The following is a 26588-nucleotide window of genomic DNA, read 5'->3' as shown; positions in this document are numbered from 1 at the left end:
CTAATAAAACACATACATATGTTTTCAACGTGGATTTTGTGCTGTATGTACTCTGCCAGCAAGTCTCAGATTGGACACCAACATTATTCAACTAGAAAGACGTAAAAAAGAACAAACAACAATAAGACAATGAACACTGCTGTGGAGGATCTGCACAAGCGCTTCAGTGGCTTTGGGAGGGCTCTTATAAAGGCGCATATTATATCTGGCCATATCTGAATCTGTTTGGGCGAAATAAGTCAAGAAAAGTCGGTCAGGTAGAAACAGGAATGATATAAATGAGAGAATTGGTTCTACTCCTGCACTAATTGTGTCATTGGCTATTTAATTTATCTGGAAGTCTGATTATATTGCTAACTAACTGAGGTATATTGAGGCATAGATGCCGCCACTTTGATGACTAACTAAAAACCGATAATTATTTATTGCCTACTTCCAGGCGGAGCACAAAATCTCAGACATCTAACCAAGCCGCAGCATTGTTTTCTCTAAATATTAGGCATACATATGTACATATGTATGTATATTATATAATCCAAAATCATTAGGGGTATTTATACATTTATACATATATATTTGGAAAAGTGGAAATGAAATATGAAAGTTGTGTTTTGTAATTATTTAATAAGTATCAAACATATCGATGCACTAGAGGGTGGCAGCAGTGAAAAGCTCTTGCTTGGCGCAAAGATAGTTATTGGATACAGGAGTCTCGCAGACATATGAAAATTCGTAATTGCACTCAATGTCATGGTAGCCAAAGGCCCTTCTGTAGTTAGCAAACGCCACGCAATCCTCCTCGGGCGTAGCGTTGTCCGGTTCTCTGGGCACCCAATTCAAGAAGGGAACAGGATCGCCAGTTTTGGATAGGGTGAAGTTGCGTCTGGCCCCCAGACAGTTGATGCCAACCCACACAGACTGATGCCAGACGTCGGTAAAGGTCAGCCCGTGGCTCTTGAGGTGTGCGATTGTGAGCTCCTGATCCTGTGCATCTTCGAATACCATGAGATCGGCTCCCAGTTTTCGGCATTTGCGATCCGCGACATGCCAATTGGCCTGTAAATGTAGATAATATGTAGATGCAATATTCATACCACGTCAATGCAAGGCTTATAGCAATTTTACCGCTTCTAAGGACACGTAATAGCATTTATTGCCCACACGCGAAAAACCAGTGGAGCAGCTCTCTGCCCTTATAAGTACTACGAGTACAAAAGACAAAAGGGCACCGGTTAAGAGTACTGCGATGGTCATGATGCTGTCTGTATGAACACTTTGAATGGTTTAACAAAAATATCGCCCTTTTTATACTCACACATGGCATATTATCTTCTCAGTTGTTGTCTGCTTATCTCATTTTATCTTATGAAGGTATAGGGTTCTATTACAATTATTATTAACAAACAAATTAACAAATTTCAATTGAATTATATTTACAGAACTTTTCCGCTGTCGAGTCTTTTTGTCATGATTCACTGGAACAAACTAGCATTAATATCTTACGATAGTTTTTTTTAGCGGTGGTTTTGAAAGAGTCAAACTCTTAGCATAATGTCGCAGTCTTTCCGAAATGTTTCAAAAATACTCTGGAGTATCCTCTCTTGCTTTCCATACCTGCAGCCGTCCCACGCTCTTACGAGTATTTTATGCATATCTTCAAAACAAAGTCCAATTTAGAATGAAATGAAGAATATTTTTATTTGTTCAAATGATTCGTTGTTGGACATTTTGGTTGGTATCTAGGACTAAGAAATGTAATAAAAAGATTTAAAATACTTTGTGTGTGACCCTTTTAGAAATCCGTTTCGGGACTCTGAGGTCTTGCTTCATCCTGGAGCTGTCGCTGATTGCTGAGCTCGGCTTTTTGTACAGCAGGCGGAGTTGTCGGTGGTTCAGTTTCCGGAACAGGGGGAGCAGTTTCCGGCAGTGTAGGAGCAGTGACAGGCAGAGCCGAAGTCACACCTCGATGTGTCCCCTCCAATGGCTGGGCCTGTGGTAGTGGCTGTATCTTAGCCTGTGTCTGATTCTGCTCATCCACAACATCTTGACCCGGATCAGCCACTTGGCTGGGTGCATTGAAGGACTTTAGGGTGCCCAGCTGGGCGCGCACATCCGTCTCGGAGAGATGATGCAGTGGAACATTTGCAGGTACAGCCAGTCGCTTGGGCGAGGTGTTGCCATCGTTGGCCTTGCGTCTGTCCGGTGGGAAGATCACCTGTGCATAGGTCACACCACTGCCGTTGGGCTCAATAATGCTCTGAGCCTCACCCGAGGAGGTTGTCACCGAGCTGGGATTTCGATAGACTCCCACCGCATGTTGAGGTTCCTCGTGCGTGGCAGGCGGAGCATCTCGTCGCTGCATGGGCGAGGCTGAGGCCATGGATGTGGTTGTCGTGGTCATGGGGCTGCCACCTCTTGGCGCAGATGCCGAGGCGGTTGTTTCCTCGTGTGGAATGGGCGCGTAGAGGGACGGCGTGTAGTTGTTGTCCGTCACCTTGCAGTTGTAGAGGTTCAGGCCCTTGGCAAAGATAAACACCAGAATGTCGAAGAGCACTCCAGTGAGAATCAAGCTGGCGGTGAGTATGTCCAGAATGTTGCCATGTTTTGGGGTCTCGCGCAGCAGACAACGCTCATAGTTGGGCGCCCAGTAGACGCAAGTGGAGCCTAAAGAGGAAGAATAAATATAAGCAAGTTGTCACCAAAGAAGAGTCGAAGACCAGTACTTACGTGTCACCAAGTCGTAGCTCAGATGCACGGGTATATAGGCAAAGAGTCCCACAATCATCAGCTCAAAGGCCAAAGCCAAGGACTTATCCTGTGGCAGCACAGCGCGCAGTGTAATCAAAGTCTTGCCAATGGTCATGACGCCCAGCAGGAAGGCCGAGGAAATGCTAAAGATCTGGAAGAGGATGATGGTCTGCTGGCAAATGTCGCCACTGCAAGCACCAGCTGTGGCACGCATCGTACCCGAGGAATTCATCGTTTGATCCCCGCTGCAGCTGCAGCCCTCGAAGATCTGGAAACTGTTGATGGAACTCTGCTTGGTGCAGCCTGCATAGCAGGGATTGAAGTACGTCACGGTGCTGTTCTCCGGGCACACGGGCATAAAGGCGGTGGGTGTGCACAGGCACTGGCTGGAGCAGTAGGGTTGACTGAGTTTGCCACCAACCACGCCCGCAATGGCGCCCACATCGCAATTGAGGAAGATGAAGCCCACGAAGATGGCCACCAGATGGAGGCCCATGCCTATGTTGATGGAAGTGATGGTGCGCGCCGAGAGCTGTGCCTTGGAGATGACCAGACCACCAATCAGCATGCCCACAGCCATGACTGGCGGCTTCAGGAAGTACGAGACGAAGGCGGAGCGCCACTCCTCGGTGAGGCCATCCTGCTCGTTGTACGGCAAAAAGAAGCGACTCTGCAGATAGCTCTCCTCCTGCAGGCCAAAGTTCACCACGGCACTCTGCACAAACATAACGCTCACGAGGTTCACCATGAGCAGGCGATTGTTGAACAGCCGCTTCATCGATGGCCAGAAGTCCGTGTCGTCCAGGTAGGTGGAGAACTGACTGCCAAAGCTGCGCATGTTCGACTGCTCGATGATACGCTGTGCCGCCTGATGGATCACCGTCTTGGGCAGTCGCTTGGGGAACAGTCCCACCAGCACTGCGCCCACAAAGATGAGCGGCGCGAGGATGACCCAACCCAGCCACCAGCCAACGTTCGTGAGGCCCACGCCCAAGACCAGAAAGGAGCCCGCCTGCTGGCCAAAGACGCGTGCCGCCAGCGTGGCTGCAATCACCGCCGGACTGTCCTGCGACAGCGAGTTGTCGTCGATGTAAGTGACGCCAATGGTGTAGTATGCCAGTCCAGCCATGCCCAGTGCCAGTTGGAGTATGAAAAGCATCACCAGAGTGATGGTGCTGCTCTGCTCCTCCGTTAGCGTTAGTTTCTGGAACTGAGCCAGCGAAGTGGCACACAGATTGGCATCCAGTAGAGCATCCTTTGCCTTGGTGCCAGCAGCACTACGAGGGGGAATCAAAGCATTAGAGGGGGTACATCTGAGTAACTTTTGTGCCACTTACAAATTCATAATGGATGGTATGACGGCAATGACACACGTCACCGCCTGCAGCATCAGTGTGCCCACCAGCCACTTGATGGGATGAAAGACATCCGCCCAGAAGGCAAACGCCAAGGCAAACACAGCCTGGCACAGTCCACTAGTCACCAGCAGCCAATCTGAGGGTTAGAGTACCAAAAAGAAAACCTTAAGAACCTTTACTTTAGTGGCAGGAAAACCCATAACTCGGCCAAGTATATCTCAAAATCCTTATCTGCCCATTGATAGAGCACAGATATGACGTATGAGTAATGCGGGAACACATTTTGTTGAACTGCGATGTCCATTGGAGGCTCCCTAAACTACGAAGAACGTTTCGGTAAGTTCCGAGTAAGTTCATAGCAAATTGGCCAGACCGGATGAAGTCTTGATTACGTATTGCAATACTGATGACGAATACAAAAGGAACATTTCACTTATCAGTGAAATTTATTAAATTATGCAGCAAAATAGAAGGAAAACCCAGAACTTATTACCCATTACTGCCGGTAAGAAGGGAATCCATGATTTGTAAGAAACCTAAAGAAATAATACCATAAACAACCCAACGACTCTATAGACCCACACAACCAGCACAACCTTGCAATCTGTACAATACTGGGTACCAAACACTCCGAGAGAAGGGTTGGCCGCCCCCACCCACAAACACTGACAACAATCGCAAAAACTGATAAGTCACAACAAAAAAATCTCTCTCCACGTAGAACCAGGCCAACACCTTGATTAATACCGTAGAACCACAGCGTACACCTGAGTAATGTTCGCTGCTTGTTTTTGCGATAGCTGTGAGCTGTGGTCACTGCTGCTTACTCACCCACTAGCAGCGCACTGTAGCCGTACTGGAAGGCAGCCTGCTTAGCCGACACACGGAAGTAGGACTCGCAGGCGCCTTGGAGCATGCCTGTGCAGGCCAGCACCAGGACAAAGGTGCGCAGACGGGCATATTTCTGGCAGGCTGCACCGCGGCACCAGCCCAGACCCTTAATGCCGCAATCAACGCTGTCTGCGGGAGAGGAAGAGAGGGATTACACTGGAGGCACAAAATATTTGTATAGCCACACGCACCGTCGGGTATGTTGTTGGCATTCACCGCTATCTGCGATAGATCGGAGTTGCGCATATTTTGCGCCATGTTGCGTCTATTCGATTTCGTTTCGTATTCGTTTGTTTTTTGTTATTTCGCACTACTTGTTCTTTAGATATTAACTTTCATCAATGGCCATGAATCGATGGCATCTTCAACACACGCGGACGAGCCAGACCAACGTCTATTCGAATAGCGGGAATCGAGCAAACTGAGTGGCAAACTCTGCTGCTCTACCTCACCTCGCTCTCCAGTGTCTGTCCCGTCCGTCCATTGATAACAGTTATTATCTTATCACAGTTGATTTTTGTGCTTTTTGTTTCATTTTTGTGCTTAATGGTAGCAACTTTATTGCCGCCGCTTACGCATGCTAGGATCGGTGGGCAGCAACATGTTGCAGCAGCATCAAAAATGTAGCTAAGCAGCTGGGATCGCCATGTTGATGGGTTCATGTTGGGATTCAAGTTTCTTGACTTATTCGATCGTGTTCAATCGTGTTTAATCATGTCTATTAATGTTCAGTCTTATTTTTCCTTAAAAGAAAACCGAGCAAGTCTTGATTATAGCTTCCAAGTAAGCTCAAAGAATTGCTTTAATTCATAAAAAACAAAAAAAAAGAAGAGCTTATTTTAATTTTCTGCAAAATGTTTCCTTGGTGGAGTCTACTTGTTATTATAAAGTGCGTCCTGGCCCATAATACTCCCAGTTCGCCACCCATGCTGATATGGGGCATAGATGTGTGAGTCCAATGATATTTCCATCTCTTGGGAGTATAATTTCTGGAAATGTTTACTCTGCAGACCCCAACCCGAAAGCATCTTTCGATACATGAAAACCTTTGACTTGGTTAGGCTGCTGCGGCCGATACAAAATGATTATATGATAGTTGTCTATCTGGCCTCCGAGGTAACTCATCATTAAATACAACCGATTCGTAACTTGACTTGGAGCCAATTCCTATAGCTAACTGCCAAGGATATCAACTGCCCCTCATGCTTTCCGGCAATGAGTCAGATTCTGCCCGTGAGGTACTTCAGTCAGGTGGAAAAACCCTTGAGAGCCTTGGATCACATTAGTCGGGGATCGCTTAAGCCGGGCCTGACTTGGCACTCGCTATCCATGGATGGATCAGAGATTGACTTGGCGAAGGAGATACGCTGCCAGATTGGTAGCATTCACGGCTTCAACTTTGGGGATCGCAATATGCAAGCTCATGGTGGGTGCAGCTCATCGTTTATAGTTGATAATCCCTGGATTGATCTCCATTTCAGATGCCACAATTGCCGCAGTGCTGGAAGTGCTCAAGAGCTGCCGTGTCATCCACATCTACACGGCCCTGGAGGAGGAGTCCACCGCTCTGAGGCGTCGTCGCGTGTACAGCATGTCCAGCATGCGGCACAGTCACACCGATGACATGAATGTCGTCTTCACTGGCGATGTGGGTCTCAAGGCCGACCCCACAAACCTCACGATATTGCGGCACGAACTCGCCATCGTTGGGGTGCAAAAGATCATCCAGGCCATGGAGATCAAGGTGGGCCACGAGGTGCGCTACAATCGCACCTACGTTCAGCTGAAAACGGGCAACGACAGCCTCCAGATGGGCCTGGTGGGTGTGCAGACTGTCAAAAAGGGTTTCGTCGTGGTCTTGAAGACGCACATGGGCTACATGTTAATTGAGTGCTTGCCCGTGGGCGGCAGTTGGCTCATCACACGCATTGTCTTCAACTCCAATATGACGTTCTATCCTCGGGAAATGACATTCTTCAGTTTCCAGCACAGTCTGTGCTGTCAGTCCGTTACCGCGTATTCGGATGAAGGCTGGCGACTGACACTGTACTCCTTTCACTTGGATGTCATGCGTAGATGTGGGTTCCTCTTATTCCTCTAATGATTAATCAGTAATCATTTCTGTTTTTTTTAGCCTCGGACTCGGGCTATAATCCGGATTACGTACCAAAACCCTGCTGGCACTGCGACAAATACATCAGTTCAGTGATCTCGCAGAGTATCTTCGCACTGGCCATTCTGTTCTTTGTGCTGTGCGTGGGTCTAATTATGCTCTGGGACATTGGCCGCAACAGATTCGTGCAGAACGTAAACGATCCGGATCTGCACATCAAAACGGACACTTAGGTACCTGCCATACCCCGTTAGCGCTCTTTCTTGAATGCAATGCACTTTCTATGTATGCTCTCACTCTCCACAACATCTATGCTCTCCTCTACACACAAGCTGCACATACTCTCCACACGCTCAAGCTGCACATAGACTCTCCACACACACACAAGCTTTCTGCATACACTCTCCACACCACACAGATTCTGCCCAATTCACTTGCTTACAAATCTAATCATGGTGCGGTATTAGGGGATCGCCACTGTCAGTGGACAGTGGACAGTGGCATCGTAATAATAATGTCATTGTCGCGTTCTGTTATTGTCCCGTTTTTCTATTGTCATTGTTATTGCTATGGCCAGTGCAAAAGTCTCCACAGGAGAGGCAACCTGCCTGCGAAAGACAAAGACAGCGCGATAACGTGTTATGTTTTCTTTTTTTTGGAGAAACGACCTAAATCAAATTTGCACGTGGGTCAGCCATGAGGCGGGGGAGGGTGTGGGTAGGGGTTGTTGTTGGGCCTACGAGAGCCGATTGGAACTATTTACTCGCTTTATTTTATAGCTTTGATAATGCTTTATCGGGCTTCGATTGGCGACAAGCGACGAGCAGAGCGGCCCCCGGCCAGCGGATAGCGACGAAATTTGAAAATTTCAATTTTCAGTCTGATTCGCGCCACAACGCTGCACGGTCGATCGGTCCTCTCTTTATTCCAGCCACCCATACTTGAAGCAGTAATCGGGATACTCGAAGCTCGTTTACCCTCGGAACAAGTTCCTTCGGCAAGGAACTCGAGCGGCGGCAATTTAATTAATCATTCAAGTGGACCTCGATAAGATTATAAACGGACAATAAATGTGCGAATAATATAGGAAATCTACAAATTAGCTCTATCCTAACTAACTACTCAACCAAAAGTACGTATTGTGTGCTACACCTACAGATACAGATACAGATACAAATAATCGCACTATTTGCGTGCACCTGTCTGGCATTCCGATTGTGGTGGGGAGCCACTATCTGGGCAGCCCCGCGCCGGTGATTGACATTGGGGTAGTTCAACATGAGGAAGGGATATAGTAACCATGTGAATATCCTTGATAAAGTGTTAACAAGTGGTTTAGTTATTCTAGGGTAGCGGTAGGCAGCCTCAAAAATGGGAAAATAATTAAACTGCTTAACAAATATTTCCTTGGCACCACCCTAGGGTAGAAGTACTCTGAAGTGAAAATTCACTGACTCACAGTAGAAGAACAACCCACAAAAAATGTGATTTGTGATTTCTGATGTGTCTTGTAATGAATCATGTACCGAAAACAAAAGAACTCCACTTTGCCATGGGTCACAATCTATTCTACGGTATGCAAAGATATCCATGCCCTGACATGCGCATATCAAGTGATCTATGCTTCACACTTGTAATAAATCAAACACATCAATGAACAATGAAAATAAAAGAGTGATGGACAAGGAAATCATATTTGCACATTTATTTTGGGTGCAATGATGGAATTTCCTTGAATTACTTTTGGAGTTCATTAAACCGATTTCATTTGACGGACCCAAATGAAAGCCTTTGTGCGAGCTGATTAGAGAGTGTTTTACGCACTGATTAGTTAGTATCATCAAAATATCTGAGTTCCACGAAATTGGGGCACAAGTCCAGCCATCAAAGAAATAGAAGGAGAATTTATTAGAGGGACTTGCGAACAGGTGGCACATCGCTGAGAGTTCTAGGGGTCGGGACAACACAGTTTTAAGGGCGGAATCAGGATTCCTCGAAGCAAATCGAATTGTCATTGTGATTAAGCCACAGCGAGTTCTGCTGAAAATCACCTGTTGATCAGACCTCCAGCCCTCGATAAGATATCATAAACAAACGATAATCGTAACTATAATTTCCCAAGGGCGTGATTTGATGAACTGAAAGCTAAGGGATGCCTGCCTGCCGCCAGTCGGTCGCGTGGTGGTCATCGTTATGCGTTAAAAATAGCAAAAATATCAGAATATCAGAGCACAGCACACCCCCCAGCCATATAGATACCAAATACGAGGCCCAATCTAATCGTTTCTAGGCCCAGTTCCAGTCGCAGTGCCAGACCTAATATGATCTTGAGTAACTGCCATTATCGTTGGTTAATCAATACGCCGAATTTCCCTATCGAGACAATTAACTTTCGGCTTTTATATGATGTCCTAAACGAATGTTTTTCGGGATCCGGTTTCAAAGAGTCATGGTTACCCGTAGTATTTCCAGATGGCCCCATAATATTACGAGTGATCGTTGAAGGAATCTTCGACCAGAAGCTAACGATACTCCGATACGGACAGACGTTGTATTGCATCGGTTTAGTTATTTACAAAGCCTTTACCTCTCGTATCGGTTCCATTGCAGCTAGCCTATCTGCTACCCCCCCTCAACTGTCTGTCTGGTGGCACACAATCTAATCTGTCCACCACGTTCAATGGTTTATTGAGCTGCACGACGCGGCACAGAGAGTAAGCGGAGCATCCCCCCACAGAGAGGCTGAAACATGACGGAAGTGCGACGACGGGGCTCGGTTCCCCCACCGGGACACTACCTCTGCGGCATGGCCAACTGGCATCCGGCCTGGCTGCAGAAATACGCCACCACGAAGATGTTTATGGGTGTCTATGGATTGCTGGGCACCATTCAGGCCATGTCCTACATGTACTTCATTGTGACACTGACCACGCTGGAGAAACGCTTCAAGATACCCAGCCAGACGACAGGTGAGACGATAGAGAAACAGTTCTAAGCAGCACACTCTGAAGTCCTTTCCTTACAGGCATTATCCTCAGTGGCAATGAGATCTCACAGATCATGTTGTCCCTCATCTTGTCGTACATTGGCGGACAGCGCAATCGTCCGAGATGGATCGCCTGGGGCATTGTCTTTTGTGGCTTGTCCTGCTACATTCTGGTGCTGCCACATTTCATCTATGGCGCGGGGCAAGATGTGCTGCAGTTTACCAAGGAGTATCAGGATAGTCTAAGAAATGGCACCACCGATGAGGGTGTTCTACTGCCAGTAAGCACTTCTTTCTACCACTCTCTCTGTAGACTATAATGCTTCCCCATTCACTTTCCAGAATGTATCATCAACCCAAAGCGAGCAACTATGTGGCGTGGGCAAGCAGGCGGAGGGCTGTGATGATCTCTTCACCTACGTGCCACTGGTCTTGATTTTCCTCTCGCAGTTTGTGCTGGGCGTGGGCAACACCCTGTACTACTCGCTGGGGCAGACCTATCTGGATGACAACACCAAGAAGACAAACACGCCGCTAATGCTGGCGGTGGCCATGGCGCTGCGCATGATTGGACCCGTCGTTGGCTTCTTCTTTGGTGAGTAAACTGCAGCTTAAATGAGCTTACAAACTGCTAACTTTGTGTCTCTTCCCCCCCCAGGTTACATCTCCCTTAACACCTTCATTGATCCTTCAAAGACCCCGCTGATAGACAGCAAGGATCCGCGTTGGTTGGGCGCCTGGTGGCTGGGCTGGGTCATCTTGGGCACACTGATGTGCCTCTTCTCTGGACTGATTGGACTCTTTCCCAAGCAGCTGCCCAAGCGGCACGATCCCATCAAGCACAACTCCCACCTGCCGCTGGCCATGCGCCACGAGGAGCTCAAACGTGAGGAGAATCTCTCACTGAGCAGTCGCTTCTCCTCGAATGCGGCGCTGGACAACATTGGCGCGGGGGCTGGTGCCAATGCGGATCTGCCCAAGCTGAAGGACTTTCCACGTGCCCTCATGCGACTGTTGCGCAACAAGCTGCTGATCTTCAACATTACCTCTGCTGTGTTCTATATATTGGGGGCCTCTGGATTTATGACTTTCCTCACAAAGTACATGGAAGTGCAGTTCCACAAGAACGCACAGAGTGCCACCATTGTGCGTGAACTTTTGGCCTTAAAATGTATCCAAAACTAACGATCCCCTTGCTTTCTTTTAGGTGGTTGGTCCTGTCTCCATTCTGGGCATGGTTGTTGGCCTAATTGGCTCTGGTCTGGTGCTGTCCAAGAAGAAGCCTGCCGTCAGCAAGGTGCTCATGTGGAACGTCATTGTGGGTTGCATCTACATCATGGGTCAGATTTCCTATGCTTTTCTGTACTGCCCGGATACTTTTTCCATGACACATGTGGGAGAGTAAGCTGCGCAATTCTCTCTCTGAAATATCCCAAACTTAAAGCAGTTCTTCCACAGCCTCAATCTCACGAGCGCCTGCAACTCCAATTGCTCCTGCAGCGGCATTACCTACACTCCAGTTTGCCATGAGCCCACCGACACCACCTACTTCTCCGCCTGCCATGCGGGCTGTCAAGGCTACAACACAGAGTCAAAGGTGTACGAGAATTGCAGCTGTCTGGCGGATGCCGGCCTGATACAGCCCAATGCGGCACAGCGACTGCTGAAGCTGCTGAAGCCCACGACAGAGACAGACTGGAAGCCCACGTCGCAGCCAGCACTGGAGTCCACGACGGATACAGATATGTATGAGTCCATGACAGACTTCAGGCTCAGTGATGGAGTGCCGCTGCTCAACGATGACAACGATTACAATGGCTTTGATGAGCGGCTGCCATCCCGAGTGCGACGATCCACTCCCGAGCAGGTTATTCGGCCTGGCATCTGCATGCAGGGCTGCAACTGGAGCTTCTGGGTCTTCTCCATCACCTCGATGGTTGTCAATTGGTTTGGATCCTCTGGCCGAATAGGCAATGTGCTGGTCAACTACCGTGCAGTGGAAACAGGCGACAAGTCCTTTGCCCAGGGCCTGGCACTGATGATGATCAGCATGTTTGCCCTGATTCCTGGTCCGATTATATTCGGACGGCTCATTGACTCTACGTGTCTGGTGTGGACAAAGACCTGCCATGGCAATGGCAATTGTCAGCTGTACGATCAGACGAGGTTCCGCTACTCCATTAACTTTTTATCATGCCGTAAGACTCGCCTCAACTCTCTGGAAACCTAATCTAATCGAGTCTTCCTCTCTCCCCTGTTCAGTGCTCACCTTCTTTGGCATGTTCTTTGATTACCTGGTGTGGTACTACGGCCGGGATCTGGACATCTATGGCGACAAGGAGGCCAAGCAGCAGGAGCGTGCCAACCGAAAGGATCAGCCCATTACTCCATTGCTGGCCAAGAAATCCGAGAAGATCCAAGAGGAATACTAAAGCCAGAACCAACGCGTGATACTCAGTTCTAAGGTCGGGCGAGATCGAGTTCCTAAAACATAAAACGAATCGGAGGAAAAGGGAATTTTTCGCATAAGTATTGGTAGAGGAGGATCCAGAAATTCCACAGCCAAATGTACAAACAAACCTCTCGCTGGCGCCTAGGCCCTAAGGAAATTATCCATTCTTTGTTGTTATTTCCATTGTTGAAATTGTCATTGTTTTTTTTACTACCTACTCATTTAAGGAACCAAACATGAACCAACCCATGATTAGCTTTATAATAAATGAAAATGAATTTATATTGTATGTGAATATCCATAAGAGTGTAAAATTAATGTTTAAAAAGCGAATTAATAACAACTTGAAGCTGGGTGCTCTTAATGTGAGACTCTAAATCTATATTCTTCAATATCTGTATGCTGTGAATATCCATCACTGAATGGTTTTGATAGAGTTCTTCCAGTAACATGGAAACCAGTAACCTTCTGCTGACTTCTGTTCGCCTGGTACTTTGTCTGAAAATTTTCCTGTTTTCGGCCATTTCAGTGAAGCAATTTCAAAAGTTCACAGTGGCGTCCCAACACAGATCGGCCAATTCTCGAACTACGTTATTTTAGTTCCAGAAATGACCGTCTTCATCGCGTGGGCGCCACTGTGCAAAGAGGTGACTGTCAAAATTTGACAAAAATAACAGGAGAGATTTGTTTTGTTGTTTTCTCCTTTATTTGTAGTCCGTCCAGGATTTGCCACGCCCCCTCGTGATCGGCACAATGTCCTGGATCCTTTGCGACCAGTTCGGGTGCAAGGACATTAAGGATAATGCCATTTTCACGTTGTTTTTTCTTTTTAATCTCAACAAGGCTATAGCTCAGCTCTTTCCTGTCGAAAAATGACATGTCACGCCTCCTCGGGATCGGGAAAATGTCCCGGATCACTTCGGGTGCTAGGACATTAAGGATAATGCCATTTGAATATTGTTTTTCTATATAATCCCCTTCAACGCTATAACTCGGCTGTTTCCTGTCGGATCAGGACATGGCATGCCTCCTGGCGAAGGTACGAGTCTCCTGTATCGCTTGAGTCCATCAAGGACCACAAGGACTGCAGGATATGGCTGTCGTACGCTATTTTGTAATTGGGAACTTTTCAGCCTGAAAGTATGCTATACTTTTGAGAACAAAAGCAGCCCCCAAAAGATACTTCAGTTTATTGGCCTCTGCCCCTGACACGTCTCTGCCGCTTCCTCTGCCATGACTCTGCAGCGTGTGTTTCTAGGGGAGGGTGGCGAGCTAAAGGAGTGTGTTGGCGTGAGTAGTGTTGTTGATGTAGATGACAGATGAAGAACAAATGTAAAATTTGACAAATAACCGCTAAGTTGCAAATGTAGTACTGAGTGCCGGGTATAAAAGTTGTGACGTTTTCGTTTTGTTGTTGTAATTTTTTGTTCACGTTTTATTGATAAAAAATGTTCAAATGTATGCGTTTTTTTGTTTTTGTTTTCATTTCATACGTATGTATTTTTGTATAATAATAATACATTTGAGTTTCGTTTTTCTGTATAAATATTCCCGTTTTGTCTATATATTTCTATTATTTCGATCGCGCTCTATTCCCTTACTTACTGTATGTAGTGTGTCTGTGTGTGTGTGTCGATCGCTGTGAGTGTTGAGTGTTGTGTTTGTTGTGTGAAACATTTTTAAATAAGTTCTCGCGTGGTCAACAATTATATAGCACTTATTGTATTATATATTATGTATATAATTAATTAAATATCCCTCTCGATTTTGTCGACGACTCTTAGGCTGTGGAGGCTGTGGAAAGCGTTAAAAGCAGGTTTTTATTCCATTCCGTTAAGTACGAGCGAGCATTTCGCTCAAAAGTTAAATATTTCTCAGTTAATTGAATTAACTTAGACAAAGGGCGACTGGTTCAACGACTGTTTGTTTAATGATATTATTTTATATATAAATTTATATATATTAATCATTTACTTTTTTTTTTTTGTATGTTTCAATGGCAACAACTTTTTGATTTCAACTTTGAATTCTGTTAACAAAGGCGAGGGAATGTGTGTGTTAATGGTAGACAAAACGAGGAGTGAAACAAAACTCTGAACAATGTGTGAATATTCTTTTTTGAAACCGCCTTGGTCCTGGTCCTTAATGGTTAAATGATAGAAACTCAAATAAAAACCTCGTTCGTGTTTTTTTGTTGTTTTTTGTTTCTGCTTGTTAGCAAAAAGGCATTTTTATTTTTCCTTCATTAATTTTGGGGGTTTTTCGTATTGGTTTCGTGGATTTTTGCACAAGATCTCTTCAATTTACTAAATTATACAAAAATCAAATCAAATTCGTTTGTGGTAGCAAAACAAATATGAGGGGGGAGGGTATGTTTTAAAGGGAATATATGCATAAAGTAAGTAATATAAAATTAACAATTAAATGTTTACGTAATGGATAATGTTCTCCCCCGTACAGTTTCGGTGTTGTTTATAGTTAAATGATTTCAAACAATCTATCATTTGAGCTTACGAATCAAGCTAACTTTTTGCAAAGATATTTTGGGGCTTAAACTTAAATTAAAGCCTTTAGTTAATATAATATATGTGTGTGTGTATTTATAAAAAAATAGAAATATAAGTTGGTTGGTAATCGGGGTAATTATTTAACAAAATTTTTAAATACAAAAGGAAAATCTATGGGGGTTGATTGGGTATTTGCGGAGACCTGCAGTTCGGTTGTATTTTTCTTACTTTTCGCTTGTATAAATATAAAAATTGGGTAGCTTGCAGCTCTTAGTTTTTTGTTTTGCTTTTTTAGTTTTTTAAAAAATGTCACGACTTGCGCGTGATTTAGGCATGTACGTGTACTTGTTATATAATGATAATGCTTACAGTTTTATACAAAAGTAATAGACCAAGAAATAATAAAAACGACGGCGGCAACTACGTCTCGTACGTCTGTGTGTGTGTTGGAGAGTGTGTGGCCTTAACAAACGCAAATTGTATTAAGAACCTATTTAATGCGTGTTATCATTCGTAATCAATTATCATCATCGGCATCTCTGCATCGTGTCTCCCCCCTCTCATATATATGCATATATATATGTATGTGTGTTTTCTTGTTGTGTATATATATATAAATAGTACATCTTGATTCGCAATGCAATCTGATCTTACTACCGATTTTCATTTAGTTACACATAAATATAGTTTATGTCGCGTATATAATGCTTTTCTGTTTCGGTCTGTCTCGGAGCGCCTGCATGTCTTTTCGGGTTGTACGGATCCGTTGCAGCGCCTTCATATCTCGTTTGCTATATTTATATAAACTTCCTCTAATCAATGTTTAATCAATTGCTATTGCTGTTAAACGTAAAAGAACGCGGTATATGGTGTAGTATGAGTGTGTACTGTACTGCCTTGTTTGTTGGTTTGTTTGTAAAATATGAAGAAAGCGTGGCGTTGTTGTTGTTGTTGTTGTCTCTCGTCGCGGCGTGTGCAATGCTATTTCTCAAGAGTCGCAGTGAAAGGCGGGCGCTAGAATGTAGCTTGGCTCAATTTATTCGACCACCTTCAGTACCTTACCAATGGCAATGGTTTTGTCTGCAAAAACATCAAAAAATATTAAAGATATTTGTACTTTTTCGGGTTGTCCGAACTCACTTTCATCTCTCAGCGTGAAACGACCCATTTGTGGGAAGAGCTTGAACTGTTCAAGGCAAATCATTCCAGAGCATTCAATTCGCATAATTGCAACCTGATCCTGCTTAACGAACCGTGGACGTGTTTTTGATTTGTCACCAGACTTTTTGTCGACCAAACAGATGAGGGCCTAAGGGAAATTAAAGCACATTGAGTAAGTACATATATGGGATGGATTATTATAAAGCCTGAACTCACCTTTACTGTAACCTCCTCGGCAGCGCAGTGTATGTGCATGACGGCCGAATAACCCGCACAGATAATTGATTTATGTTCTAATATAACGACCTGAGCATCAAAGATTTTTCCCGTCTTAATGGGATTAGTGGCATCGCAGAGTACAAAGCCAGGTGAGACATCCTCCTCCTCAATGCCCTGCAAGAAACAAACCGGAATAAATTAAGATTCAATGCTCGAAAACGTTGTAAGAGTCCACTCACTTTCAGCTTGATCTTGACATTCTCGCCGGGACCAACAGATGTGACTTCAAAGTCGTCGGAGAAAAGTTGATCCACGGCCACTTGTGTCTGAAGAAAACAATCAATCAAAATGGAATTAAAATCGAGGATCTAATTAATAATAAAGTCGATTTTGCATACCCTGTTTGGCATCACTAGCAAGTTTTGACCCTTGCGCGCCATTCCGGATTCCACTTTGCCCATCACAACTGTGCCCATATCCTTGTATTTATCGACAATGGGCATGATGAAGGGCCCGTCAGACTTGCGATTGAGCGAGGGCAGTTCGTCGATGAATGGTATGAACGCGGGCCCTCTGTACCATGGGCAGATGGACTCGGGAATTTGATCCTTTAGACCGTAGCCGCTGAGGCCGGAGCAAGGCATAAAGGTAAGATCCTTGGCTGGATTGAAGCCCAGCTTCTTGAGGTATGGTAGTATCTTGTCTTTGCATTCGTTGTAACGCGTCGGATCCCAACTGACTGTAGGATCGTCCATTTTGTTGACCAGCACGACCAGATGCTTAACGCCCGCCGTCTTGGCTAACATGGCGTGCTCTCGGGTCTGTCCGCCTCGATCGAAACCCGTCTCGAATTCACCCTTTCTCGCTGAGATGACCAGAACCGCCAGATCTGCCTGTGCCGCGCCGCCAATCATGTTCGGCACAAAGCTCTTGTGGCCGGGGGCATCGAGGATGGTAAAGTGCTTGCGGTCTGTCTCGAAGAAGGCTCGTCCCACCTCCACGGTTTTGCCCTTGTCGCGCTCCTCTTGGTTTGTGTCCAGCGCCCAAGAGAGGTACCAGCTCTCTCGCGACTTTTCACGTGCCTCGCGCTCGTACTTCTCCAGCGTTCGCTTGTCCACCATCCCTGTGAGCGACATGATCTGTCCGCCAATTGTTGATTTGCCAGCATCTATTCGTGAGACGGGAATTGAGTTATGTTTCACACAAGAAAATCGTATCCACTTACCAACATGACCAATGAACACTACGTTCACGTGCTCCCGCTTGCTTCTGTTCTCCTCGACCTTGACGATCTTCTTTTTGGACACCTTCGGCGTGGCCTCGCCCTCCACAAACTCATCCTCGGCCTCTTCGTCTTCAGGTGTTATGATTGTATCATCATCCACATCCCAGCTATCAGCGGGATCGGTTTCTAATTGAAGAGAAAACACATCACATCAGTTATGGCTATGAAGTATGAGCGGATTTAAACAGAGGAATGCCCGTCTAATGGAATATTCCATGAATGCTGTGGTTCTCGAAGGTTAAACTAATATTATGGGACGACTTTCCCCATGTAATTGTTGGGTTCGGCTGAGACATGCTAATCGCTTGGCACCCAGATGAGTCACGTGTCACATATGTGGTGCTAAAGGCAAGGTTCGCTTGTGATCCAAGACAGTTTCAGGAGGTTGCTAGGTGGGCCGGGCCAGAAGACATTTTACTTGCTTTCAGTTGAAGCTGGACGCGTTTTGGATTTCACTAGGAGATGATTTTAAGCTGGATCCGGATGTCTCTGTCCGTGTCCACAGTTACTAACTTTTCTTCGATTCTTCCTTGGAGCCAGTGCTCTGGGTTTCGGCACCGTTCTGTTTAATCATTATTACATCAGAGAAAACAACAAACTGTTGCCCAAAAGGTGAGTAATTTTGTCGCGTGGCTTCTGATCGCGCCGAAGTGTAAGAGTCAACAGGCAGGCACTACTACTACGCGGTCCGCTCTCTTCGGTGTGACTGCCGCACTGAAATCAAGTTCGAAGCGGTTTCAACCGCAGGGGAGCTGCAATAAGTGCCCCATTCAGGCCGAAACAACCGCCACAGCGATAACGTGGAAGGCGAAGGCGAAGCATTAGCAGTCGCTCCACGCACCGTACGAAGCAGCTTGGAAGCAAAAGCTGCAACGTAAACGTGTCAAAACACATGAGACATGGCCAAACACGTGTGTGTGTGTGTGCTTGGTGGTGTTGGTCAGCGTGTGAGGCAAATAGACAAATAAACGCATGCACAAAACGTAACAGGCGCACGAATGGCACCAGTGAATGGCAAATGTGTGAAACAGCTGGTGTGTCGGCGTCGCCGGGTGAAATCCAAATGTGAAAGGTGGATAGAGATGCGCAGTAGCTGTGATCCATACTTAACATCCTGTTACGGCGAACTGTGATTTTGAGAGTAATGATATGTCTTTAATTTCACTGAACTCTAACTAGCTGTGACTATCTAAATTTGTTGACTGTTTTAAATTGGTAATGTGTATTATTATTCCCGCACTTGAAATATTTTGCTTGGGTAAACAGTATTTCACAATCTGCTCTTGCGAGACTGCGATTAGTCACGGGAAAATCATTTTCGCATCTCTGAGAGTTGGCGACACGACGGCGTGGAAAGCGGCGGGCCAAAGAAAATGCCTGCCGCGACTAACAACTGTTTCCATGCATGAAAATTGCTGTTTACAGTCGTTGAAATACAAATCTCACACCCAAATGCAGCCGAAGCACAACACATGCGACTGTCACGATTGCCGACGCTGCACACCGCACATTGAGGTTATGTGTTAGAGGCGATAATAACCTAGCAATTGCAGACTTTTCCTTTTCTTTATTGGTGTCGGTACCGGAAGGTTGGGGGGAGGGAGGCAGGTGAACTCGGCAACAACAATAGCAAGCGACTTGTCTTTGTTACATATACAAATGCACGAGTCAATGTGACGTCACAGAGGAAAAGTTCAATGCGCCAAAGCAGTTAGAAAGCTGCCGACCCCATCTCCACCTCCCTGGGGATAGTCTTAGGCTATTTACCATTGTTTGCAATTTTGTCCGACGCGCTGATGATATCAATTGGCCCCGCTGCCGCCGTTGAAGGCGTGGTAGCCGGTGAACCTGGAGCGGGCGAGGCTGAGTTTGAGGCGGCGGCCGACGAGGATCCCGCTTGTGTCTCCGCAGGTCCTGCTGCTACTGATGCTGCCGCTGCTCCGGTCGATACCAAGGCATTTGTTGATCCCCCGCTGCCGGTGGAGTCCGGAGTTGTGGCTGGTGTGGCTGATCCCGACCCTGAGCCAGCTCCAGGCGGCTGGGTGTCCGCTGGCGGTGGCGCTTCGCCCTCTGCTTGCGCCGATACGACAGCCGCCGTGCTGGCAGGACCGCCGTAGCTGAAGCTCGGCACAAACTCCACTGCGTTCACGTTCAGCGTGGAGAATTTTGTGGAAACATCTGAGTTTTCTTGAGCGGCCATGGTTCCTGCTTTCAATTATGCCCAACGAAAAATCTCGCACTTTTTTCACGCGACACACTTTCGCCCTCCTTCAACTTCTGCTTCTTCTTCGCGCTGCGTCCACTCACAAACACACGCGGTCGGCGGTCGGGAATGGCACAAGAACACACGCCTTTCGTTGATTCGCGGGTGAGAGCGGTAGAGGCGGGGGGCCTGAGCCAGACTATAAAGCTAGAATAAATAACTAAAGAGAACTGTTGTTTTGTTAGAACCTGATTAACTTTTTGCACTATGGTAAATGCCAGGCCACTTTCTGTTGTTGGCGACCGAAACATACGCTATTCTGGCAATCTAACCTTCGTCTGCAGGCCGTGTGTGACGGTTTTGGTTCGGTATGTCTTTTATCGTATGCAAGTGTGATTGGAATATCTGTCAACTAAATATATTCCTCTTAATTTAATATAATTTAATATTATTTTACGTTTGAAGCGCCACGCATGGAGACAAAGATTGATAGTTATCGATACTGTTTTCTATCGATGTGCCAAAGTATGCAGGCGGTGCCAGTTATTGGCTAACTTGCCTAACTCTCTTAGCCGGATGACTTATACGGATTTAAGGGAAAAGAATTCAGAGAGAGCGAGAAAAATATATGCATTACTTTGGAATTATATGTATATTTTGCCGAAATATTTACATTGTCTATATCCCAAAAGATAATCTCTTCAATATCGCCACAAAGAAATACATCGATTGAAAATATCTAACAAAAATATATATCGACATATGGTACATTTACGGTATATTTTGAAAATGCAAGGGTATGTTTTGGTATATTTTTGAGGGTCTGTCGGTATATTTTATCAATAATTTCGCGGTCACACTGCAAACGCCATTTTCACAGAAAATAAAAATTGTGAACAGAGAGTAGACGCGTCAAAAATTTTTGGAACTAGTAATTTACTAAGTGATATCCTATTAATCTAAATACAAATGAGTAATGGTGGAAGTGCTGGGGGACTGGGTGGAACACGTCCTCCACCACGCATCGATGGCATGGTATCGCTGAAGGCAAGTACAAAAACAAGTCAAATCCCAGCACACAAAATGGCGGCCGGCTGCTGCGTCAGACAACGTTGCCGGGGTTATCTAACCTCTTTTTGCATATAAAAATAATGCGTATTTTATATGTACTGTACAGGTCGACAATCTCACATATCGCACCACTCCAGAGGACTTGCGTCGTGTCTTTGAGCGTTGCGGAGAAGTGGGTGATATTTACATCCCGCGGGACCGCTACACACGTGAGAGCCGTGGCTTTGCTTTTGTGCGGTAAGTTTTTCCATACAGAGAGAAAGGTGGCTTTCACCACTGAATAATAAATTCATCCGACAAAAGTCTTGCATTTCTTGCTTGTCAAATGTATGAACATGTCACATTTGTGTTCGTATTTCTAGCAAATTTGAGATGCTAGATAAACTGTGTTCTCTTGCAACTGTTGCCTACCAAAACCCTGCTAGCCAACATACTGAGAATTTTACAAGAACTCTACTCAAGCCACATACGATATCATCTCTGCATTTTTTGCCATCATCAAAAATGTTTCAGCTACCATTCTGGACATTTTCTACAGCAAAAAGTGCCAGATAAATTGTGTTCTCTTGCAACTGTTGCCTACCAAAACCCTGCTAGCCAACATACTGAGAATTATACAAAAGTCAGCTTAGGCCTCATCCGTCATGTGCTCAGCATTATTTGCCATCCTCGAAGATGTTTCAGCTACCATTCTGGACATTTTCTACAGCAAAAAGTGCCAGATAAATTGTGTTCTCTTGCAACTGTTGCCTACCAAAACCCTGCTAGCCAACATACTGAGAATTATACAAAAAGTCAGCTTAGGCCTCATCCGTCATGTGCTCTGCATTATTTGCCATCCTCGAAGATGTTTCAGCTACCATTCTGGACATTTTCTTCAGCAAACAGTGCCAGAAAAATGTGTTTTCCTTGACTGTTGCCTACTAAATTATTTTTAGCCGACATATTGCGAATACCACAATCGAACTGAATCCATGACTGATTGAATGCATAAATGCGAGAGTATCTAATGTCTTTCTATCCGCTATTTCCCACAGCTTCTATGACAAACGTGATGCTGAAGACGCACTTGAGGCCATGGATGGTCGCATGTTAGATGGCAGGGAGCTCCGTGTCCAGATGGCTCGTTATGGCCGTCCCTCGTCGCCCACACGCAGCAACGGGCGTCGTGGTGGAGGATCTGGTGGTGGTGGTGGTGGCGGCGGAGGAGCTGGTGGTGGAGGTGCAGGCGGTCGTCGTCGCTCACGTTCCCGTTCACCGATGCGCCGCCGTTCGCGTAGTCCTCGTCGTCGCTCCTACTCGCCGCGCTCGCGCTCTCAGTCGGCTGGCAGCCATTCACCGGAGCGTCGCACCAAGTTCTCGCGCAGTCCAGTGCGTGGCGAGAGTCGCAACGGGATCGGAGCATCCGCCTTGGCTGTGGGAGCCTCACGTAGTCGCAGTCGCTCTTAATATTCACGTTCCAATTGGAGCGAGGTATGTTTTGTAATGAGTGTCAAGTGGATGACATAGATCTTTAATGAGTGCTCTCGTTGTTGCCTTTGCAGTTTTTACTCGCCTGACAAGAGAGATCCCGATTCATGGATCTTGCTCCACATCCTGTCATGCTGTACCAGAACAGCAGGTATACAAAACAAATTGAACAGTCTTACACATTACACAACTATTTATAGAAAACTATTTTAAGTTTTGGCAAGGAAGAAACAAAGTAGAGAACACACGCACTATTATGTACAGGATGTGATCCCCACCCACACACAGGTGGGATGATCCCCCCCAAATATTTTATTGTTCTTTTATCTACCGCCCATGCCATCCCATCCCATCCACCCCGCAAAAGAGGCGTGCTAGGGATTTTGATACATGATACATGGTAGCATTTAGTTATTTTTGGCAATTGGCCAATTGTGTAGTGCTTCAATTAACAAGACAAAATAAAACTCAAAATAACTCGGCTACGAAATTCCCGGAAATACAAAGAATACAAAAAGAAGATGAGGATAAGGAAGATGATTCAAGAGGCCAGAGAATGAATGAAGAATATTGAAGAAGAAAAAAGGAAACAGTTTTCTCTGACTCTTTCTCTGTTTGTTTCGTTACGTTCCGTTTGTGTTGCTCGTTTCGTTCGTTCTTTGTTATAAATTTAACGACAAAACTTATTAACCAGCTTCTCCCACTCATTCTACACATTTATTATATATGCAGGCAAATTGGTGTGTGGCAGTGTTGCGGTTGAGAATAATGTTATGGTTATTGCGAGGGAGGAGAGGAGGAGGAGGAGATCTATCAGATCAGATCGGTGATCGGATTATCGGAGTTCGGATCCGATCAGCACGAGGCATCAGAGCATCTTCTTCTTCCCCCCGTCCAGCGCTAGCAGAGAGACAACACGACACGACACGAGAGCGGACATCGCGTAGCTGTTGTTGCTGTGTTGCCGTTGGCGTTTCCTGTCAGCCGCTGTCGCCGCCACCACCGCGCCGCTGCTACTGCTACCGCTGCTGCTGTTTGCCGTTTGCCGTTGCTGCTGCCGTGCTGCACACTCTCGATCAGAGTGGGAGATAAAGAAGGGATAGACTATATGATAGACTGTTTCTTTGGCTGTTTGCCGTTAGCCGTTTGCCGGTTCCGGTTTCCTGTTTCTTCACTTCTCTCGTCCCGTCGTTTGTTGCTGGTTGCCGCCGTTTGCTGATTGGCGTAGTTGGTGTCTTTCCTGTGTTGCCGCTTGGCGTTTGGTGGGCGTCCATTTTAAGTTTAGGCGAATAAACAGATTTACTGCAAAGCCGCTATGGACACAAGTTGGACTTGGCAAAACGGAATGCTCTTGCACCCGGACTTGGCCTGGATTTGCATCCTCACACTCTGATACGTGTGGTAAGTGACAATATAACAAGGACTAACATTTACCATTACATTGCAGCTCAAAGAAATATACAATAAAATCAAATTATTCCACAACTAATGTGTTTGTAATGTGTGCAGACGGTAGACATCGTTTTAAACGATATTAATTGGATGAATGCTTCATCGAACCTAATAATTTCATGCCTCATGGCAGTAGGCGACTGTGCCCGCATTTGACACTTGCGTCAGCTATATAAGAGCCTGTAATTGACACATTTAAGCCATTCTAAATTCGTAGTTCAGTAGTTCAAGTTCGCTTTAATTTTGGCATTCATCTAGACTCTAGAAAAATATTTCTCTTCAGCTAATCTGGAACAAAGGCCCTAAAACAAAACCCCTCAAACAAAGTAAGTTTCAAACCGTTTTGAGGTACACCAAAATTTATTGATAAATTGTTTGCAAAGAATTAGTCAACTGGAGGAAATTAATCCATCTAGCTTGCAGATTTTCCTTCCTTCATTGGTGTATTCTTGTGCCTCTGCTGCAACCGCTAGAGTTGTGGATGCAGCTGTAGATGATGGTGACTTGCGGAAACAACGTTTGGAGTTGGGCATAACTCCGGACGAGCTACACGTGAATTGCTGGCAGTGGAGAGGAAGCTCCCGGGGCTGGGTCCCAAAATGTCCTCCTTGAAAATCCAAATGCCAATATCGAACAGCACCAAGAACTCGGGAAATAAGCAAATATTCACATCGACTCGCTCTACAGTTGAGTGAATCTCTGCGGGCGATAGGTGCCATATTTTCGGTGTTCACTGCTGCGGCATCAAGCGGCTCCAATGCCACCTCGAGATCGTCGCGCATGGATTGCAGCTCTGACTGAACAGCCGTGAGTTGAGTGTCCAAACGATGGACAATATAAGGCTGCGCTGCAACTATCTCCATCTGTGCCTTTTTATGGCGATGTTTCTTTGTTGACTTGCCCGTCAATACAATTTTCAACGTTTTCCGCATTGCCTTCGTGTTTACCATCTGCACTTTCGGCTTCTTGCGGATGGCCACCAGTTGGGAGTCGGCGTTATCGGGCTGGGCATTGGCACTGCAGCCCATGAGCAATGAGGAGTCAGTTGATTGTAGATCTAGTGGATCCTGAGTGGCGTCTATGTACTATGGCGGCGTTCTTCTCAGGCTTAGCGATTGGCCATGTCGCGCAGCAAAGGAACTTGCTAGGCTTTTGCACTACGACCCTTTCCAAGCTAACTCGCTGTAAACAAGAAGCACCTGCGTGACTCAGTGAATTGTTCGTCTAATAAATTGTAGTTGTCAAATTACCTGGAGATAGAAGCCAGTCTTGATGTTTAGTGTTGCATAGCGATGAATGTATCACTAGCCTCAGAACGAATGCGAATATTTTTGAAATGTTTTCTGATGTGGAGTTAGTTATTGGTTCATGGCCAACTCAATCTGACAATTCTCATGGGGGATATCATGACTACTAGTGTCCCGTTTCCAAGTGCCATCGGTCAGAGTAGGCGTGTGTTTTATTGACCCAACTAACATATTGGCAGGGCAACCGAGACTCAGTCGACAAGCTGCTCTGTCCCACATTTAAACTATATTTATCAGTTCAAAATTCAGTTGAAATAAAGGAAAAGAATAGTCCCATCATCATGATTAAGTACACGCAGGTGCAGTTGCGCAATGACTCGTACGAGCCGGATCTGCGCTCGGAGGGCACCTACATCTGTCAGTTTCCCAAGCCGCCACCGCCGCCGCCCTTTGGCGACACAGGCACCTGGCATGGACATCTGGAGCCGCATGAGCGTCTGTTCTACCATCAGACAATGAACTCGGTGCGCTACAGCAAGCGTTATCGTGCCAATCCGAATGTACCCAAGGATTCGCTGGACTTTCAGCTGCAATCGCGCTACGATCATGGTCGCGAGTGCTTCCCGGAGAAGGTGGACTCGGTGCTGCAGCGCGAGACGTGCATGGCCATCTGCAGTTGGTCCGCGCCTGGCGGTGCCAAGGAGATTGGCGCTAAGCATCAATCATTTCGAGTGCTGCGCAATACGCGCGTTATACGCCGCAAACAAGACGATGCTTTGGGTCATCCCCTGCGCGTTGGTAAGTGTCCATCGAGATCGTAAATTAAACTTGACTAATTTGGGAGTTCCCTCTACAGGCGGCTGCATTGAAAAGATTCATCCGCATAGCGTCAAGCTCATCTGCAGCGGCGTCCACAATCAACTGGTCAACAATGGCTTCTCACGCCAGACCTCCGATGGCAACTTTTTCCGCTATTAAGCTTCGTAGCGAAGCTTACATATATATGTATATTGATTGATATATGTTTACTATTTCGGAGACTTCTGTTTTTTGTTCATATGCAAGTAAAGAGCAACTTTAGCTGTAAACTCCATTAGTATTTGACTTATAAACGTATTACGGATCCCGCTAAGAATCATTCTTAACTATATATATAAATATATATATATATAAGCATATGTATATTAACTATGTATTACGTAAACTGGTAGTTAAAACAAACGAGAAGGGACGTGTGAGACGCTTCTTACGCGTCACAACTTTTATACCCGGCACTCAGTACTACATCTGCACTTTAGCGGTTATTTGTCAAATTTTACATTTTTTCTTCATCTGTCATCTAAATCAACTACACTACTCACGCCAACACGCTCCTTTAGCTCGCCACCCTCCCCTAGAAACACACACTGCAGAGTCAGGGCAGAG

The 26588-nt window shown here is 45.9% G+C and overlaps 7 protein-coding genes across 13 annotated transcripts; 4 read left to right on the top strand and 3 right to left on the bottom strand.

The window, feature by feature from the left end:
* Positions 1 to 616: 616 nt before the first annotated feature.
* On the bottom strand, positions 617 to 1259 carry LOC117900969 (C-type lectin 37Db-like). Its single transcript, XM_034811551.1, has 2 exons — positions 1126 to 1259; positions 617 to 1056 (listed from the first exon to the last, which is right to left on the bottom strand). Exons 1-2 carry the CDS (start codon positions 1252 to 1254, stop codon positions 649 to 651), a joined length of 537 nt encoding a protein of 178 aa, XP_034667442.1. The 5' UTR covers positions 1255 to 1259; the 3' UTR covers positions 617 to 648.
* Positions 1260 to 1672: 413 nt separating this feature from the next.
* LOC117901400 (solute carrier organic anion transporter family member 1A1) lies at positions 1673 to 5426 on the bottom strand. The gene is made up of 5 exons (XM_034812134.1): positions 5189 to 5426; positions 4938 to 5126; positions 4086 to 4242; positions 2728 to 4025; positions 1673 to 2664 (listed from the first exon to the last, which is right to left on the bottom strand). The coding sequence occupies exons 1-5, from the start codon at positions 5253 to 5255 to the stop codon at positions 1793 to 1795; spliced, it is 2583 nt and encodes an 860-aa protein (XP_034668025.1). The 5' UTR covers positions 5256 to 5426; the 3' UTR covers positions 1673 to 1792.
* A 403-nt stretch (positions 5427 to 5829) lies between these two features.
* Positions 5830 to 7703, top strand: LOC117900622. The gene is made up of 5 exons (XM_034811050.1): positions 5830 to 5946; positions 6008 to 6113; positions 6171 to 6423; positions 6479 to 7075; positions 7132 to 7703. Exons 1-5 carry the CDS (start codon positions 5852 to 5854, stop codon positions 7341 to 7343), a joined length of 1263 nt encoding a protein of 420 aa, XP_034666941.1. The 5' UTR covers positions 5830 to 5851; the 3' UTR covers positions 7344 to 7703.
* A 288-nt stretch (positions 7704 to 7991) lies between these two features.
* LOC117901540 (solute carrier organic anion transporter family member 74D) lies at positions 7992 to 12806 on the top strand. Its single transcript, XM_034812331.1, has 8 exons — positions 7992 to 8242; positions 9721 to 10079; positions 10136 to 10377; positions 10439 to 10691; positions 10755 to 11242; positions 11304 to 11497; positions 11555 to 12294; positions 12359 to 12806. The coding sequence occupies exons 2-8, from the start codon at positions 9860 to 9862 to the stop codon at positions 12526 to 12528; spliced, it is 2307 nt and encodes a 768-aa protein (XP_034668222.1). The 5' UTR covers positions 7992 to 8242; positions 9721 to 9859; the 3' UTR covers positions 12529 to 12806.
* A 2210-nt stretch (positions 12807 to 15016) lies between these two features.
* On the bottom strand, positions 15017 to 20388 carry LOC117901702 (eukaryotic peptide chain release factor GTP-binding subunit ERF3A). 4 transcript variants are annotated; one of them, XM_034812568.1, is made up of 8 exons: positions 20256 to 20388; positions 19488 to 20153; positions 17661 to 17846; positions 16834 to 17603; positions 16675 to 16761; positions 16433 to 16609; positions 16196 to 16364; positions 15017 to 16135 (listed from the first exon to the last, which is right to left on the bottom strand). In XM_034812568.1, exons 2-8 carry the CDS (start codon positions 19918 to 19920, stop codon positions 16092 to 16094), a joined length of 1866 nt encoding a protein of 621 aa, XP_034668459.1. In that variant the 5' UTR covers positions 19921 to 20153; positions 20256 to 20388; the 3' UTR covers positions 15017 to 16091. The 4 variants fall into 4 exon arrangements, with proteins under 4 accessions (XP_034668459.1, XP_034668458.1, XP_034668461.1 ...); XM_034812567.1 differs by lacking the exon at positions 20256 to 20388 and having other exon boundaries at positions 16071 to 16135; positions 19488 to 20171; XM_034812570.1 differs by lacking the exons at positions 19488 to 20153; positions 20256 to 20388 and adding an exon at positions 18827 to 18848 and having other exon boundaries at positions 16071 to 16135.
* A 406-nt stretch (positions 20389 to 20794) lies between these two features.
* LOC117901706 (serine/arginine-rich splicing factor 2) lies at positions 20795 to 23553 on the top strand. 4 transcript variants are annotated; one of them, XR_004649337.1, is made up of 5 exons: positions 20795 to 20970; positions 21101 to 21231; positions 22032 to 22467; positions 22539 to 22615; positions 23197 to 23553. XR_004649337.1 is itself a non-coding variant. In XM_034812577.1 (4 exons), the coding sequence occupies exons 1-3, from the start codon at positions 20893 to 20895 to the stop codon at positions 22441 to 22443; spliced, it is 621 nt and encodes a 206-aa protein (XP_034668468.1). In that variant the 5' UTR covers positions 20795 to 20892; the 3' UTR covers positions 22444 to 22467; positions 22539 to 22954. The 4 variants fall into 4 exon arrangements, 2 of the variants coding, with proteins under 2 accessions (XP_034668468.1, XP_034668467.1); XR_004649336.1 differs by having other exon boundaries at positions 22531 to 22615; XM_034812577.1 differs by lacking the exon at positions 23197 to 23553 and having other exon boundaries at positions 22539 to 22954.
* Positions 23554 to 25423: 1870 nt separating this feature from the next.
* Positions 25424 to 26166, top strand: LOC117901708. Its single transcript, XM_034812579.1, has 2 exons — positions 25424 to 25961; positions 26020 to 26166. The coding sequence occupies exons 1-2, from the start codon at positions 25505 to 25507 to the stop codon at positions 26139 to 26141; spliced, it is 579 nt and encodes a 192-aa protein (XP_034668470.1). The 5' UTR covers positions 25424 to 25504; the 3' UTR covers positions 26142 to 26166.
* The last annotated feature ends 422 nt before the right edge of the window (positions 26167 to 26588 follow it).

The sequence above is a fragment of the Drosophila subobscura genome, chromosome U, assembly GCF_008121235.1.
Source record: "Drosophila subobscura isolate 14011-0131.10 chromosome U, UCBerk_Dsub_1.0, whole genome shotgun sequence".
NCBI lineage: Eukaryota > Metazoa > Arthropoda > Insecta > Diptera > Drosophilidae > Drosophila > Drosophila subobscura.
The sequence above is the reverse complement of the archived record's forward strand: the minus strand, read 5'-3'. Positions and strand labels throughout refer to the sequence as shown.

Coding starts and splice junctions, on each gene's coding strand:
- LOC117900969 (XM_034811551.1), bottom strand. CDS start 1,254: ATGACCATCGCAGTACTCTTAACCGGTGCCCTTTTGTCTTTTGTACTC. Junction 1,057..1,125: donor ATTACGTGTCCTTAGAAGCG/GTAAAATTGCTA, acceptor CTACATTTACAG/GCCAATTGGCATGTCGCGGA.
- LOC117901400 (XM_034812134.1), bottom strand. CDS start 5,255: ATGGCGCAAAATATGCGCAACTCCGATCTATCGCAGATAGCGGTGAAT. Junction 5,127..5,188: donor TGCCAACAACATACCCGACG/GTGCGTGTGGCT, acceptor CCTCTCCCGCAG/ACAGCGTTGATTGCGGCATT. Junction 4,243..4,937: donor CTACAGTGCGCTGCTAGTGG/GTGAGTAAGCAG, acceptor TCTAACCCTCAG/ATTGGCTGCTGGTGACTAGT.
- LOC117900622 (XM_034811050.1), top strand. CDS start 5,852: ATGTTTCCTTGGTGGAGTCTACTTGTTATTATAAAGTGCGTCCTGGCC. Junction 6,114..6,170: donor TTGTCTATCTGGCCTCCGAG/GTAACTCATCAT, acceptor CAATTCCTATAG/CTAACTGCCAAGGATATCAA. Junction 6,424..6,478: donor TCGCAATATGCAAGCTCATG/GTGGGTGCAGCT, acceptor TCTCCATTTCAG/ATGCCACAATTGCCGCAGTG.
- LOC117901540 (XM_034812331.1), top strand. CDS start 9,860: ATGACGGAAGTGCGACGACGGGGCTCGGTTCCCCCACCGGGACACTAC. Junction 10,080..10,135: donor GATACCCAGCCAGACGACAG/GTGAGACGATAG, acceptor CTTTCCTTACAG/GCATTATCCTCAGTGGCAAT. Junction 11,498..11,554: donor TCCATGACACATGTGGGAGA/GTAAGCTGCGCA, acceptor GTTCTTCCACAG/CCTCAATCTCACGAGCGCCT.
- LOC117901702 (XM_034812568.1), bottom strand. CDS start 19,920: ATGGCCGCTCAAGAAAACTCAGATGTTTCCACAAAATTCTCCACGCTG. Junction 17,847..19,487: donor GGACAAAATTGCAAACAATG/GTAAATAGCCTA, acceptor CTCTTCAATTAG/AAACCGATCCCGCTGATAGC. Junction 16,136..16,195: donor TTTCACGCTGAGAGATGAAA/GTGAGTTCGGAC, acceptor ATGTTTTTGCAG/ACAAAACCATTGCCATTGGT.
- LOC117901706 (XM_034812577.1), top strand. CDS start 20,893: ATGAGTAATGGTGGAAGTGCTGGGGGACTGGGTGGAACACGTCCTCCA. Junction 20,971..21,100: donor ATGGCATGGTATCGCTGAAG/GCAAGTACAAAA, acceptor TGTACTGTACAG/GTCGACAATCTCACATATCG. Junction 21,232..22,031: donor CGTGGCTTTGCTTTTGTGCG/GTAAGTTTTTCC, acceptor TATTTCCCACAG/CTTCTATGACAAACGTGATG.
- LOC117901708 (XM_034812579.1), top strand. CDS start 25,505: ATGATTAAGTACACGCAGGTGCAGTTGCGCAATGACTCGTACGAGCCG. Junction 25,962..26,019: donor GGGTCATCCCCTGCGCGTTG/GTAAGTGTCCAT, acceptor TTCCCTCTACAG/GCGGCTGCATTGAAAAGATT.